At 50.0% G+C, this 16,010-nt stretch overlaps 1 protein-coding gene across 1 annotated transcript in view; it reads left to right on the top strand.

The window, feature by feature from the left end:
* Window positions 1-16,010, top strand: part of Med27 (mediator complex subunit 27) — a 187,332-nt gene that overhangs the window by 159,058 nt on the left and 12,264 nt on the right. The window contains exons 5-6 of the mRNA XM_005321100.3: window positions 758-865; window positions 9,128-9,169. Coding sequence (XP_005321157.1) covers window positions 758-865; window positions 9,128-9,169 — 150 coding nt within the window. The remainder of the gene's footprint in view (window positions 1-757; window positions 866-9,127; window positions 9,170-16,010) is intronic.

Below are 16,010 nucleotides of genomic sequence, written 5' to 3'. Positions count from 1 at the left end.
TTCCCAAGCCCCTGGAGAAAGGGCGGGGCTGTTGCTATTCTTGGTGCTGAGTCCATCAGGGGAGCGCAGCGGGCTCCCCTCTCCCTGGCACATATGAAGCTGCACTTTTTTTAAGGTGTTTTTTAATCCATGATACGTGCTCAGGTTCTAAGAGAGTAAGAGCACTTAAATGTGTTTCCAGGATCATGTTTCTTTTTCTGGAGATAAAAATCAAGCAACTTCCTTTTACCTTCAGACTGTATTTTGGTACTACTTCTCCACTTTCTACCAGCTGCTATAAATAGATGGTTCATCCATGGGGTCCTCGTGCCGGCGCTTACTCTCCGTATTGTGCACTCTCCATGTTCCCTGGATATAAATAGGGCCATACTAGTATGAAAATAAATGTGCTCGCTGAGTCCTAGAATGCCAGAATTATAAGATCCTAGCCTTCGGAAAAAGATGATGAGTCTATCTTAAGATGGTAGGGGGTGGATACTTTATCCAGCAGATAGTAAACATACGCAAAAATTGCCCAGAATGTTTATAAGCCAGAAATACAGATAAATTCAGGGAGGTCAAATGAGCTGGGCCATAGCACCCTTCAGTGGTTACAGGAAAATCCTGAGTTGTGGAATGCCTCAGGCAAAGGCTCCATGTCCCTCCAGTTGTCCCCTGCAGCCTCACTCAGATGCAGCCTGGCCAGGTGACTGTTGTTCTTCCAGTGCTGTCAGCTGGGAGTGATCTGCATGTTCAGTGTGTGCTTGTGTTTTGACAGGTGACCTTGGGGAAGGTGTTGAGAGTGATTGTGGTCATGAGGAGCCTGTTCATTGACCGAACAATAGTGAAGGGGTATAACGAAAACGTCTACACGGAGGACGGCAAGGTGAGTGCTCTGCAGACTTGGGGTTGTGTAGTGCTGTTCTGTCTTGTTCTTTATTTTCTGTATTCCACAACAAATAGAGTCCCAGATGAATGGCATTAAAAACTAGCAATCATAGCCAAAATGATCGACAGACAGAGGTTTGTCAGCGTGAAGATGAACGTGTACAAAAACATTCCACTCTCTCTGCTTGCATTTTTCATCAAGCTCCTGCTTTTCCTCTAAGCCTGATGCCCTTAGTTGAATTTCTAATTCATCACCTTAGACCCCAGCTGCCTCATTAAACACGTCTTCTGAGGAAATAGATTTTTTCCCCCAAAGTCAGTCCGTACATCAATAGCCCAGGGTTCAGCATTTTGCTTTTCCTAGAACCACGAGGAAATTCGAGCTGATTTGACACAACTTGATGACACTCTTTCGACAAAACCAACAAGGAGCCTTCAGGAAGTTGCCTACCCACAGCCACAGATGCTGACTCCGCTGGGGAAGGAGGACACGTGCTGTCCAGGGTGACGGTTCTGTGGGAGGCTCACCCGGGTGGACCCCTAGTCTCTTGTGACTCCACACTCTCCATATGGCTCTATAGAGAGCCAGGGTCTTAATGGGAGCTGACAGCTTTCATTTGTGCTGCCTCCCAAGCTAATGAGCAGCCTCTCCAGAGATTCCCAGGTCCTCCCAGTCCTCACGATGCCCCCTCTCAGGAGTCACCCCCACCGCCCCCGCAACTTTCACTCAGACTAAAAAGTTCTTTACTAGTACTCTCACCCCACAGTGACCATGGTGCATTGAGAATAGAAGGTTCTTCAGAAACAGGTGGAAATGTGCTTAGCAAAGGACGTCGTGTTGTTACACGACCTGCAGCCCATGGTGTAACGTCTGCGTTTTGAGCAAGTCACCCACATCCCCACGTCCATGTGCATGCTGGCCATGTGGAGAGTCGTCCTCTAGCACTCGCCAGGTTCTCGTCAGTCTCTGCACCAGAGCAGGTCATTTGTTGAGGGGAGATTTCCATTTTTCTTTGGGAAAAATCAAATTGTCCTTGGAGGAAACATGGAGGCGGGAGTGAGCAGTCAGGCAGGTGTGGCCTGCGAATGGCTCTAAACTCTGGCAGCAGCTCCAAAAGGAAGTCCATGCACTGTCCACAACTGACGCCTCTCCAGGTCAGTGCATACCCTGCAGTGGGACCTGGCCACTTAGAGGTTCCTTGGGTCTCTCCAAGGTTGATGACGCTGTAGTCACACCTGGTCTGACTTACAAATGAACTGGGAAGAAGGGTCAACTATAATCAGGACCATTCTCATCAGTCACCAAGTCATGATGCCAGTGAGGCATACTCGAGTGCAGAGGAGGACTGGATTTTACCTGCTTTGCCTGATACCCTTAACCTTTCATTGATTTAAGTGCCCTATACCGAGAGTGTCCAAAACAACATACAACCAGCACTTAGCCTCTGCCGCTTGGTCAGTGCCGGGTAGACCATGGCTAGGGTTCCTTTTATTCTGCACTTAAGCATGAGCATTGGACAGCCCTCTCTTAAACACACCTCTAAAACTTCTCCGATGCCCTCTTCCCACACCGCAGATACTTCTTCTCGCCCATCTCCTTGACCTTGGGCTCCCCAGGGTCTCCCGCCTCCTCCCCTCGGCCACTGTGGTCCAAACATGGATCACTCATTCAGACCTCCTCTCCCTGACCCTCAGATCCCACCAGGCCGGACCCAGGCTCATCGTATCTCTCCCTACACTCAGTTCCCTCCTCTTCTGATGTTGGTCACCACATCACCTCCTGACTGCTGGAACTTTGCTTCCTTCATCCCCCATGGCTGAACTGTCAGCTGGTACTGGCGTTCTCCCTCGCCCATGCATGCGCTCTGCTTCAGAGCTCATTATCTCTGAGCTGAACACCTGCTCTCCCTGCCAGGAGTCCCATCTCTGGTCTCCCTTCCCTCCCAGTTTGTCCTGCCCTTGGCTTTCGGGGCCGCCTCCCTAAAATACACATCCTCACAGGTGACTCTCTTGCTTTTTACCCTCCGCTGCTGCTTGGAACAGCCCTCCCCAAAGTAAGAAAGTAGGATGGCAGTGGGCGCTGGGCTCAGAGCAGTCCACAGTCAAACAAGCTCGAGAAACACCGGTTAGAGAAAGTTGGTTCTGTTTTTTGTTTGGGGTGCTGGGGATGGAACCCTGGGCTTCATGTGTTCAGCATGTGCTCCCCCACTGAGCTGCAGACTGCCCAGGGCCGTCTATGTGCCTTGTCTAGAAGGGAGCTCACTGTGCGCAAGATGTTTTCTATCTTACTGGGTCACCGAGCTCCTTCCTCCACCCTTTATTCTTAGAGCATATTGTGACACTGGCATTTTTCAGAACACACTTCTGAGAACTCCACTTGCAGACTAAACCCCATCTCCTCCTCAGGGTAAGCACTAGTGACTTGGCTTTCTCCGCCTCCTCTGCTGCTCTCTACACCATCCCATCTCACTCCCCGGCTTCAGGCTGCCCAGGACTCAGGGCATCGCCTTTCCCTGGGATGGCTGCCCCTGTGGTCCACCTGACGAGGCCCTTCTCTCCCCTTTACACTTGCCTAACACAGTCGTCTTATCTGTCCCATTGTCCTAGGGGCCTGTTATGGTGACCTGTGCTCATGAGCATGGGCTCCAGAGGTGGCAGAGCTGGCAAAGCTGGGTGCACCTCCACTCCCGGCACAAAGGGGTCACATCAGAGTCTTGAGCACCTGTTTGCCAGTTCTAGAATTAATTAGTATGGTGTGCTTGCTTACCTGTCCCTCTTGCAACTAATAGAAATGCTGGTGACAGTAGCATGTCTTGTCTGGTGGCATGACCATTCAGACATTGCCTGCCTGGCTGTAGGCTCCCCAGCTGTCTCGTCTCGCAGGTGAAGGAATGGGCTGTAGGGGGGTGGATCCCTGTGCCACAGCCTCACAGAGCCAGGTCTCAAACTTGCATTGAACTGGAGCTCCCAAGGGCATAGACCCTGTCCTGTGACTCTGCTGTGTCCCTAAGGTAATCCTCAGTGCTTGGAACACAGCAGCAGCCTGAGCACATGTGGGAGGCACGGGGAAGCAGCCTGCGTGGAGTATGCAGTTGCGTGTTGAAGTGTCTTGCACATTTCAAATGCAATGTAACATTTGGAAGGCACCATTGGAGCCTAAGGAGTGGCCTACAAGAACAAATCGTCACTTGAGTTTTGTTATTGCAAAGGTGCAGCCCTGCATTGGCTGAGTTGGTGCAGAAGTGGCTGGGGGGTGGCTGTGTTTTGTTGTAGTCTCCCAGAAACAGCCTTAGAGCTCTGGATGAAGCTGAGAGGTCTCGCCTCTGCCTCTGCGATGCCTGCCCACCATGCAGCTGGCGCTTTCTAAATGGTTTCATTATCCCCCTTACTGTGGGAGTGCTCCCGCCACCCCCAGGTTACAGACCCAACAGGGCTTTTCGCCTGCAAAACCTGTCCCAGCAAGACTCTGCTTTGCACTCTGCAGAACAGCCACCACCCTGACATCCTGTCTCTTCACCTGTAATTCGTGTTTTGATACCGAACACCAGTAGCCTGATGGCTCTAATAGAAAACACAAATGCTGCTCCAACTCGCCCACCGCTCTTCACTGCCATCAGGGAGTCAGAGCCGTGGCCGTGACTCAGCATGTCAAAAGGCAGGATCTAGAGCAACACCTGGCCATTGTCCCGATCCTAAGCCATCAGGCTTCAGTGAAAAAATTTAAGTGTCTCAGTTGGATTTGTCTTATTAGGGGATTTAGGTTATGTTAATGCTATAGCTTCATTAATTACCCCCATATCAATAAAAAAAAGGCAGCTTTTAGCCTGCAAGCCTAAGAGAGGAAAAGAAATAGTGGTATCAAAGGAAACCTTCAAAGACAGCCAGAGCTGTCTCCAGGGTAATTTCTGATCCTGCATTCTTTCACTTCAAAGTTGGGTGTGTGTGTGTGTTTGGGTGGAGGGGGTTGGGGAAGCTGGAATCTGATTTCTCTAATAAGTGTTGGCATCAGCCCCGTTTGATATTAGATGCAGGGAACATTTTGATTTGTTATAGCCTTTGAAATTGTTCAGACGACCTTCAGAAAAATGGCCTCTTGTTACTTCTAGGGAGAAGGGTGAAAGCCAGGAGAGGGGAATCCGGTTTAATTCCCATGCAGAGGGGGCCCTGAAATTGTGCTTTCAGCAGTTTTTTTAGTAACAAATGCGTGTCCTGATTGAAAGTGAAAAGCTGAAGAATAATAGACCTGCAACACCGCGTTCCTCCCCAGACTTCCTCTTCCTTCTCCAGGGAGGGCGGGCAGGCTTAAGGGGATGAGCACAGGAAGTTTGCACGGTTTTGAAAACTTGAGAAGCTATGGAGAAATCTATCCCTGTCACTCAGGTGTCACATTCACCCAAACTGACGCGTCTGGTCAACCTGTTGACCTTGCAAGACAGAGCTCCTAAATAAAGGCTTTAAAAGTTGAAACCCCTGTGGCTCATAAGTTCTGTTTTGAAATGTCCATTTTAGATCATCTAAAATTCATTGTATGCATTGCTTTTCAAAATGAAATAAAGAATTGATAACTTTCTGAGAAGCTGCCAGAATTTCAGATACTGATAAATGAATTTTAGTGGCGATGATTACCATGGCAGCAGGCCTCGAAGCAGATTTGCAGTGTTGAACTCTGCAGGAGAGTGCCCCCAGAAGAGCTGTGCAGGCATCAGCGTGGGGGCTTCCGAGTTGGTGGCCCATCTGAAGTCAAGCTTAAGGGCAGCCTCCGCCCCCAGGGAAAGGGGCCTGGCAGCTAGGTGGCATTGGACAACTTGCTTAACCTCTCGGGGCCTCAGTTTCCTCTGCTGTGAGTTGCAAATGATCTTATCAACCTCGTGCTGGGAGGACAGGTAAAGTAGAGGCCATAAGACTCCTCAGCCAGCCATGCCTGCGCTCGCCGGTTGTGACAGAGGAGACAGTGGTTATCATGGAAGTTAAAGTGACCTGCCAGTGATGGCAGGTCATGCTGATTGTCCTTTTTGGTCAATGTTTTCACTAGTTGCTCCTGTATAGAGAGGCCTTAGGACACCTCGGCATTTGTCCTGAGAGCAGATGTGTCTGTGCTGAAGTTTTTGGTCATCCTTGGGGGAGGTGAAAATAGACCCTATTCCCACCCTAAGGTACGTCTTCCCATCCCCAGAGGCCAGGATGCTGCTCACAGGACTGCAGACTTGGCCAGAGGTCACCACAAGGTCTTTCAAATGCTTGCCAGCAAACCCAGGGAGCTCACCTTCTTACCCTGACACCGTGGTTCAGAGTCATTTTTAGTTCATCAGGCTGGAGGCGTGCAGCCTCACAATGCTCCTTTTCTGAATATTGCAGCCAGCAAAAAAACGGGTAGCCATACCCGCCCTTGCAGTGGGTAAGCTGGAGCTAATAAATATTCACGCAGCTATGGCGTAGCTCCCTGGATGAATTTCTGAGATCTTCCTGGCCCTGAGGAGAGGTGGCATTGACTCCAGCACACTCATTTAAATGGCTTTCTTTGGCATAAATCTAGCAGAAAATCAAGTACAGACCACCTGCTGTGTGGTCCTGCAAAAGAGGGAGCCCATTGTTATCCAGCCCTCTCAGCTGTGTGCACCAGGTGAAGGGACCACATTGTCCAAGGCCCCTGGCTCCCAGATGGTAGAGCTGTCCCTAGGGTCCTGAATAATATATTTAAACCTCCTTTGAAAAAGAGCAGCACCCTCGCTTTGAATAAGCTAGGAGTGTTCTGAGAATCCACAATGAGCTGCAGAGCCCGGCTCCTAATTAAACCTTTGCATATTTCTTCATAGATGATGTTTTCATTAAAACATTTTGAAGATACTGAAGGTGTTTTAAGACAATTTTCTGTTTAAGCAAACACTGATACTTTTTAGCTTGTGCAGATTCCTCTTCTGGCTCTGCGTTTGTCTTCTGCTTCCGTGGGGCATGACGAGGCAGGAAGGGTGAATGGCAGAGGGCTTCAGAAGCAGCAGCTATGGGCTTGAGCTGTAAGGAGAACTAGTTAGTCCCAAGTGCAGACATTGATGCTTCTCTTCCTAAAATGTAGATTTAGAATCTTTGGCATCTCCCTGTCATCTTGGCAGTGATTTGGGTAGAATTAAAAGATGCAAAAAGCCATTCATATTCACCCTGCAGTTCTGAAGAATCTTTAAGTGCCGCATTTGTTAAACCTTAAGCCAAACTGCTATACTGAGAAAGTAGCTGGAACCTGGCTTTGTATCCCCTCTGTGACCAGCTGCCCAATGGTATACTTTAAAAGAATTGATAATGTGGGGAATTAATTTTACATATTTCTTTTGAGGTTTCCTTCAGAGTTATCTTTGTCACTTTTCCCCTACAAATTGTTAACCTGTCAAATTAAAACTCTAGCTCCTGGAGTTTTTTAGACTCTTCCTCATCCGTTAGTTGAGGGCAAGGCTGGCTATGACTACAGACTGGCCACGTGGCCTTTCTAGGAAGCGATTTAGCAGGAGTGGAGGGAGGGAGTGGACCAGGGGCTCTTGTGGAGACCAGGAGGGACATGGTGCAGCCCAGGGACCTGCTCGAGGAGGGATTGCAGTGTGTTTCCAAGTGGAGGGCAGGAACGTGCCATCAGGCTCTTCTGCAAGGGCGCTGGGATTGGCCAGCTGACCTCCTCCACCCCAGCAGGGGCCTGCAGAGCTGGGAACCGCCTTAGCCTTCTCTCCTGCAGAGTGTTCACCACAGTGAGGGTGACAGGAGACCAAATGTGAGCAGGAAAACTCTGGAGAATTGGATGAGTGCCTGGTCACAGCCCAACTTTTAATTTTCAAGGACTTTTTTTAGAAAGCCAAGTGCTGGTGTATTTCCTCAAAATAGAAGCCAGGTCAAATGCAGCCATTCCACTTCCTGTCCTCTTAGAGGAGTCTCCCCTGTGACTTGCTTCTCATTCTCCTGGTGGCTCCAAATCAACAGCGTGACATTCAGGCCCAAACAGCCTCGTCTTGGACTCCTGCGTGACCACTGGCCAACCCCAAAGGCAGGTTCCAAGAGACCCATCCTCCGGCATTTCAATTTGCTCAGCTCTTGACCTCGGATATTAAAGCCAACTATCCAGCACTTCTGGGACTCGCTGAGGACTTCTCCTTTAATCGTGATCCTTGGGCTGTCTCCAGCTCTGTACTGGGGTGATTTGGGGTTTGCAATACTTTACTGCTCTTGAAATAGGGCGAAGGCACAGGTCTGCTTCATTATGCAAACTGTGTTTGACTAGGGTAGACCACAGCGAGTTCCCAGCCCATCGGCATCAAAGTTTACCTGGAACACTGCTGAAAAGACAGATAACAAAAGGAGAGGACTCCAGGGGAGGGAGCAAGGAATCTGCACCTATTTTTAAATCCTACCTAGGGGCTTCTGACCCCAACCAGGTTTAAACGCCACCAGGTGAGGCTCTCTGTAGGAAGCCTGTCCAGGTAACCCTGGCTGTTGGACAGCTCTGGACCCTGACTCCTCACCTGGAGAGTGAGGCTGCTAATGGAATCAGCCACATCCGCTCATTCTGGAGATTAAATGAACCCATGTGGAGGGCCTGGTGGGGGCCTGCCGTGGGTCAGGTGCTCGGTAGCTGGATCCTGCTAGTTTTCCTCCACCCAGCAAAGACCTACTGACACCCACAGTGTGCTTCGGATATGGGGAGGAAGAAAGGCCTCCTGCCATTGCTGAGCTTATATTTCTCTGAGCAAATCAGATAGTAAATACACAAAGAAATGATAGCACCTCCGGCAGTTTCAAGTGCTATACATTTAAATTTTTGAAAGGGTGTAGACAATCAAGATGGCAGATACTGGGAATGATATTTTGATAGGTAACTGATAAATGCCTCTCTGATAAGGTGGCAGAGCTGCAGGACTTATAGGAGAAGCCATGGGAGAGCTTGTGGAAAAGAGTCCAGCAACAAGCTCAACAGGTGCCAAGATCCTGAGGCACATTGAGATGCAAGAACTGCAGTGGGAGTCAGGGTTTGAGCAAGTGCTTGATTGCCTGTGTTTCTCCATTTGCCTTCCCTGTATTCATCCCTTCATTTGTTTTTCTGAAATCACCTACAGATTGATACAGAGGAAATTTAAGCAGAACATTTAAGATCTTCAACCCCAGATCCTATTCTGTAATCTGAATGTTTTACTTTTTCAAGTTTAGTAAGGGTAATAGTAGTTACCATATCATTTCTTAAAGGCTAGAATTCTGCAATTATTGCTAATGATTTTTTTTCTTTCCCCAGCTGGATATATGGTCGAAATCCAACTATCAAGTATTCCAGAAGGTAAGTCTTACTTTCTGCTTCTCCTTCAGAATGTGTTAGCAAAACACGAGGGCATGGGGAGTAAGCATTGGTCTCCATCCAGAGGCTGTGGAAGAAGTTTAAAGAGCCAGTCAAAAACTGCTCACCGCGCACTTCCATCTATATGGCATGCCAAGGAAACAAGACCTTAGGATGGAAATCCCCAGAAGGGTACGAGGGAAGGTGCTGGGGCAGTGGAAGTGCTCTTTTACAGCCATGGTCGAGATGACACAGATGTGCATGTGTCAGAACTCAGAACTGCACACCTGCTGTGGGTAGGTTTTATTATATGTAACTTACACCTTAAAAATCAGGGGCTTTGGGGACTGGGGCTGGGGCTCAGTAGTAGAGTGCTCACCTGGCATGCATGAGGCACTGAGTTTGATCCTCAGGACCACATAAAAATAAAACAAAGGTATTATGTCCACCTATAACTAATATAAATATATATACACACACACACATATATATACACATACATACACATACATACTTTAAAAATCAGGGGCTTTTGAGTTACTCCAAGGTCAACTCCATTTTGCAACTCATTTCTCAAAGAGTTCCAGGTGCCTGGTGGTGCGCTGGGGGAGGCTTCACCCTCATTTCACACTGTGCTGGTAGCTTGGTTAGACATTGGGCTTCCTCGTGGAAGGTGTAAGTGAATGTTATCCACAACAAAGAGGGATGAGAGAAACCCCAGTCCCCAGCTCGACATTTCATCTTCCCAGAGAACCTCCACACGCAGGATGCAGGGAGCAGGGAGCAGGGAGGGCTTCCTGTGGTGCTTCCCTTCATGGCAGCTCACCTTGACCCCTGACTCATTTGCCATGATAAGGGGCAGAAGACCTGAGCCAGGAGTGGAGAAGCAGCCTGGGGCTGGAAAGCACACCTTTAGGGAGCCTATAAGTGTGAGCAGCCAGAATTCAAGAACTTACCCCAACTAAGTGCCACGAGACGTTCTTGATTAGATCTGTCAACAGCAGGTGCGCGGGCTGGAGTGGGTTACTAGCGAGTGTCCAATGCTGGTCCCTTCACAGTGGAAGATGTTAGCAATAGCGAGCAGAGGAGGGGGCTGGGCCCCCATTGGTGTCATTTACACCTCCTTACAAATACAGTGCTCCCAAGTCGAGAGAGAGTCACTGAGAAAGCCACTGCCTTGCCCTGCAGGGAGCTCATGCCTAGGCTTTAGTGCCAGGATTGCATTTGTGATCTTGGCATCCTTATCTGAGTCTCCACACCTAGAGCGGTCACTTGGACATCGTGCAGAACATCTCGGCCTTAAGCGCTAGCTTTCTGTGCTGGCTCACCAGGCTTTGCCCCTGGCTCTTGGCTGAAAGCATTCTAGAGAGAGAATGCAGCTCATCGTTGGCATCTTGTTTTGCATCTTGTTTGGCATCTTGTTTTGGTGAGGGACATTTACAACCGCTGCTTTTTCCTTTAACCTGGTTCTTACCTTTGTATCCTCTGTGAGGTGGCAATGAGTTACCTTCCCCCAGCTCCACAAAAGCCCTGTCCTTCACCAGGCAGGAGCCCTGCAGCCCAGACCCTGGACTTTAACATTGGTCCCATTTCCATTCCAAAGCGCTTTATGGCAGTGGGGGCGTTGCAGTTCTGGTCTTTGCATATCTATCCCTCCCACACAATTTCTGGTAAAATTAAGTGTTTTTGAATATAGGCAGAAAGTTTATTAGGAAATTGGGAAGTGTGTGCAATGTAGATTTGGTGATGCATAGATTTAAAGAGACAATGCTGCATCTTTATCCATCTTTATCCTGCCTCTCCTGAAAATGACCTGCTGGGGGTTCTTTGCATTTTTTAAAAACTACAAACACACACAGAAGCAGTGTTTAGGATTAATATCAGTCTAGTTAGAGAGGGTTAGGAGCATCCGCAGTTCCTTCCCTGTAGTTGATGCTATGTTTGAAGCAGTATGGTTGGGGACTGTGTATCAGCTGGGGAGGGCAGAGTCTCCCGAGATTCCTCTGTCATCTATGCCTTCCCCTGTGTTTAACTAAATGGACTTGACCTCCAATATGACCTGTACTAGATTAAAGAATCACAACTCGGGGCAGGTGACAGTGCCATCTGGTTATAACTAAAGGCAGATAACACTGAAGTCTTTTTTTTTCCTTCCGGCAGGTAAGAATTAATAGATGGAGCTGGGCATGGCAATGCATATCTGTGATCTCAGCAACCTGGGAGGCTGATGGGATGGCAAGTTCAAGGCCAGCCTCAGTGACTTAGCAAGTTTCTAAGCAACTTAGAAAGACCCTGTCTCAAAACAAATAAATGAAAAAGGCTGGGGATGTGGCTCAGTGGTTAAGCACCCCGGGGTTCAATCCCTGGTACCAAAAAGATAAAAGGGAATTAGTAGATGGAAGAATCCTCATCTCTTCCTATCAGAGCATTGCCTGATTGCTGCCAGATGAAGCAATGTATTAGAAAATAATACAGCACAGAATTAGATTAAATCCTTTCTCAAAAAAGCTTCCAACTGGTTCCACCACATGAGCAGTTTGGCACCTTGTCGGAAAGTTCACGCTCCTTGCTTGCAGAAGGTAGTGGTGGAGTGATCATGCAGAACAGGCAGTCAGGGTCCCTTCCTAGGAGCTGGGGTGCACTATGCTGGTTTCACTGTGTTCACCTCAGCCAAGGTGAGGTCAGCCCAGTCAGATGGTGGCACTTCCTGTGCCCCAGCCAGGCCTGGCACTAAACAGAGCTGGGGCTGTTTCGTCCGCGGCACTCTGAGGCCTGAGCAGCCTGTGGGTGATGGTTAGCATCTCAAACTCAAAATGCCAAAATAGAAGGATCAGGCAGCAGTGTTCTAAACTTTGCTTTTTAGGACCAGCTATTTCTCAGATTTCTATTTTCTTCCTGTCCACCCACTTAAATCTGGGGTGTACTGATTGATGCTGCTTATAGCATTTTCCTGAAAGACCTTGTTCAAGAGCATGGAGGTAAACGTTCCCTTTCGCCCCTAACTGGCCTGCTTGCGCCCAGCCATATAGACTGGCCAGGGTGGGCCTTGTTACCAGCATCGTCTGGATCCATGCATCAGGAGGTGGTGTGACGTGCGCAGGAGGCTCTGGGTCTTCAGTAAGGTGGTGTCTCAGGCAGAAGACGGTGCCTAAATGTCCTGACAGTGGTAGATGCACAGCTGTGCCCTCTTCTGAGAGGGGGACTCTTTCCCTGCCACCCTCCCCACACAGCTGGCCTGGGGTAGAGCCCCAAGGCTGCGCCTCTCGGGCAGTCAGAACATGGCTGTATTTACTGGAGGGGAAGTGTTCCTGCTGGACAGTAGCAGCATGGCCACTAGAGCCTGCTAGGAAGGCAGGAAGCCCTCAGAGGTCGTCTCCTCCCTGTGATCCAGGAGGGGCGGTGGAGGGGACTACCTTGCAGAGCCAAAACTTTTCACTTCTGAAAAATGGCATCAGAGGCTAGACAATAGAAGCACACCCCTGTCAGATTCTCCTGGGGCCCATGCCTGCTCCCTAGTTAAAGCCGCAGACCTGAGGTTCTATAGCAAATTCCACCATGGGAAGCAGACTTTGGCCTCCTTTTGTCTGCAGACGTTGACTGTCAGCAAGACCTTTCTGTCGTGCTCGTTAGATCCCTACCTGAGTGAGGAAGTGGCCGCAGGCCGGAGACGACTTGCTGTGGGGCTGCGGCTGCTGACAGGTGCCTGCCATTCGCTGCACTCCCCCAGAGGCTTCTTGCGCTTCATCCTGGGGCGAAGCAGCTTTTCATAGCCAGCAAGTCTCCAGCAGAGTAGATTCAGAGAATGGGACTTGGAAATAAGGGGACCCTCTGAAAGGGCAGAATCACAAAGGCCGGGAAAGGTTTCAAGCGTGTTAGTATTTTTCTGACATTTAAACTCTGCAGGGGCAGGCACTGTTTTGATCTTTAACCCCCTCATTTCACAACAGTGTGCACTTCCCTCCAGCAACTCAGGAGCGGAGCCAGCCTGCAGCTTCTCACTGAGTTAATCTTGGCGGCAGGCGGAGGGGCTGGGAGAGGGTCAGAGCCGCTCAGGTAAAGGGCAGAGCAGCTATGGCCACAGAGCTCCAGCACTTGCGCCACAGTCATTCTGCCCACAACAGAGGGGAGAGTAGCCTGCTTGGGCCTGCTCTGTCAGGACTGGCTGTGGACAGGTGGACTGTCCAGCAGGGTGCTGCCACTCCTTCACCCCTGTGTTTGTTCACGCATCCATTTTTTTCTTTGTTCTTTTCATTTACACACGACAGTGGCATGTATTTTGACATACACTCATACAGGAGCATAACTTCCTTTTCTGTGGTTCCACAGGGCGTGAAGCTACACTTGTCCTGTCCTGTGTGCATGTGTGAATACAGGAAAGTGATGTCTGGTTCATTTTACTGTCTTTCCCATTCCCATCTCCCCACCTTCCCACCATTCCCCTTCATCTAATCCACTGGACTACTATTCTTCTCGCCCGCCCCCACTGTATGTTAGCATTCGTATTTCAGAGAGAACATTTGGCCTTTGGTTTTGGGGATTGGCTTATTTCACTTAGCATGATGATCCCCAGTTCATGCGGGCCCTGTGAAAGACCAGGCCCTGTCTGGGGACAGGCTTTATCCAGGATGTTTACTGAGCGGTCACAGGGTGCTTTTCGATAGAAGGAACTGAGTGAGCTCTCTAAGACCCAGTTCTCTGAAATGTTAGTGGAATCCCTAGTATTATTTTGGGTGTGTTGAGGATCTGCCCCTGCAACCTAGGCTAATTGAAGTCCTGAAGCACAGGAGCCTTCCTGGAGAATGGAGCCCTCACCAGCTGGGCCGGGTAACCCATGTTACCTGAGCACATCTGCTCTAGCACCTCACACCACCCAGATGCTCAGGAAACTCGTGAAAGACCTGAGAGAGTCCGGAGCTGAAAGTCCCAAGACCTCAGGTCATATTGGTCTGCATCTTCCCAGGACCCTGTGTAGGAGACTCCCACACCTAGAGTGCCCACTGCCGGCGACCACCCAGAAGTCGGCAGAGGGTGTCTGCTCTTGCCAGGTTGTGTGCCTCTGACTGTCCCGTTCCTGTGTCTCTTGAGTGCTGTGATCAGCGTCTTCCAGTGAAGAGAGCTGATGTTTTAAAGATGGAGCGAGGGGTCATTTTCATTTTGCGTCTGTGCATTCTGTTGCTGCCTCATGGGTGTGTCTCAAACAGACAGAGCTAGGGGACAAATTTCACAGATGGGAGGGCAAGGGGGCAGCTTAATGTAGGCAGTGGATTCCCGTCTGTGGACTCTGACAAGTGACATGCAGGAGGAAGGCGTGCACCAGTAGTTGGATGTTAACCAGTTTCAGGGAAGGAGAGGTCGGGTGGTCCCAGGGTCATCCCCGAGGGCCACCCTTTCTGCAGCTGATGACAGCTGGCCTGCACTGACCAGGCCAGATAAGTAGATGCCTCAGTCCGGGCACCTGGGAGCCGAGGGCAGCAAGGAGGGGCCCTCAGGCACCTACCTGGTAGAAAGCCTGTGCCACCACCTTCTCTCTGAAGGGTCTGGTTTACGTAAACACCCAGGTAACACTTGATCATTTGTTTCCCTCTTGGGATCCCCTAGAACTTTCCCTCCAAGGCTCCCTCGGCCACTGCTGAGTGTGACCATGGCTGAGGTACCTACAGTCTCTACTGTGTGGTAGTAGAAAGGGAACCAGACAATCCTGGCCTGGCCTGCTGATGTTCTCAGGGACCCTGAGTTGCCCTAGATATGGCCTGTGCTTCTTGCCATCAGAGGGATCACAGGGTGGTCACCTGTCAGTTTGATGGCTTCCTCCCGCGGGACTACACAGGATGCACAGGACACCAGCTGGACTGACAGCTTCGCCTGAGAAGACCCCTACTCTGGCCAGCCTCCATCCCTCGGCCGAGCAGCCTGGAACCCTGAGCACAGGCTGCCCAGCTGAGCTGATCCTATTCCAAGCCTGACTTTCCTGTGTGCTCCACATGGAGATTGTCCCTGAGAGAGATCTTAACAGCACAGTGGCCAGGAGCCATCTACAGGTGACCAGGTCCTGGCTCCACCGCTTACCCTTGGTGTGAGGCTGAGCTGGCTGTTTCTCTAGGGCTTACAAGGTGACCTAACAGCATAGTCCCTGTCCTGCTCAGGTTCTCAGAACTGCCTGTAGCCAGTGGCCCTCCTCTCCTGCAGAAGTTCCCCATCCCCTCCGTCCCCTTTGGCTGGTATTTTGCCCACAGGCTTCTCACCTCCTCTACTGCTTCTCCTTGTGTCTTTGCTGCCACCTCTGCCCATCTCTTCACAGTGGACACCACGGCTCAGAGCATGGACTCTAGATTTGCATCCAGTTCTGTCATGAACCATTCAGCCTCTCCCAGCTTCAGGTCCTTCCTCCATAAAAAGGGAGAAATTGTCATACCCACTTTTGGGGTACATGTTGTGAGGATTTACTGTGATAGTGCGGGCGAAGTGCTTGGTACTGGGTTGCCCATAGCAGGTGCTCAGTAACATGGTGGCTACTGCTGTCGGCATTGCCACAGGAGCAGGGAGTACTGGAACTCAGAATCTGCAGCCATCTATGCACATGGCCCATTTTAAGTCGGATGTTTACATAAACCAGACCAAACACTGACCTGCCCTAACAAAGCCACTTGATCCCACCAAAGTCATCTTTCCTTTGCTCCGCTCCTAGTTTCTCTTCCCCTGGATACAGGCAGCTAAAGAGGGAGTAAGATCCTGGAATTTCAGCCACACACACCTGGGTCAGTGTCTAATGTGCTGAGAGGGCTTGGACCCCTCCAGTGATCCCCAGAGACACCTGAGATGGATGTATCCTGCCCTGAAGGCTTGT

The sequence above is a fragment of the Ictidomys tridecemlineatus genome, chromosome 4 (genome assembly GCF_052094955.1).
Source record: "Ictidomys tridecemlineatus isolate mIctTri1 chromosome 4, mIctTri1.hap1, whole genome shotgun sequence".
In the NCBI taxonomy this organism is placed as follows: Eukaryota; Metazoa; Chordata; class Mammalia; order Rodentia; family Sciuridae; genus Ictidomys; species Ictidomys tridecemlineatus.
Note: the sequence above shows the minus strand (reverse complement) of the source record. Positions and strands in the feature narration are given on the sequence as shown.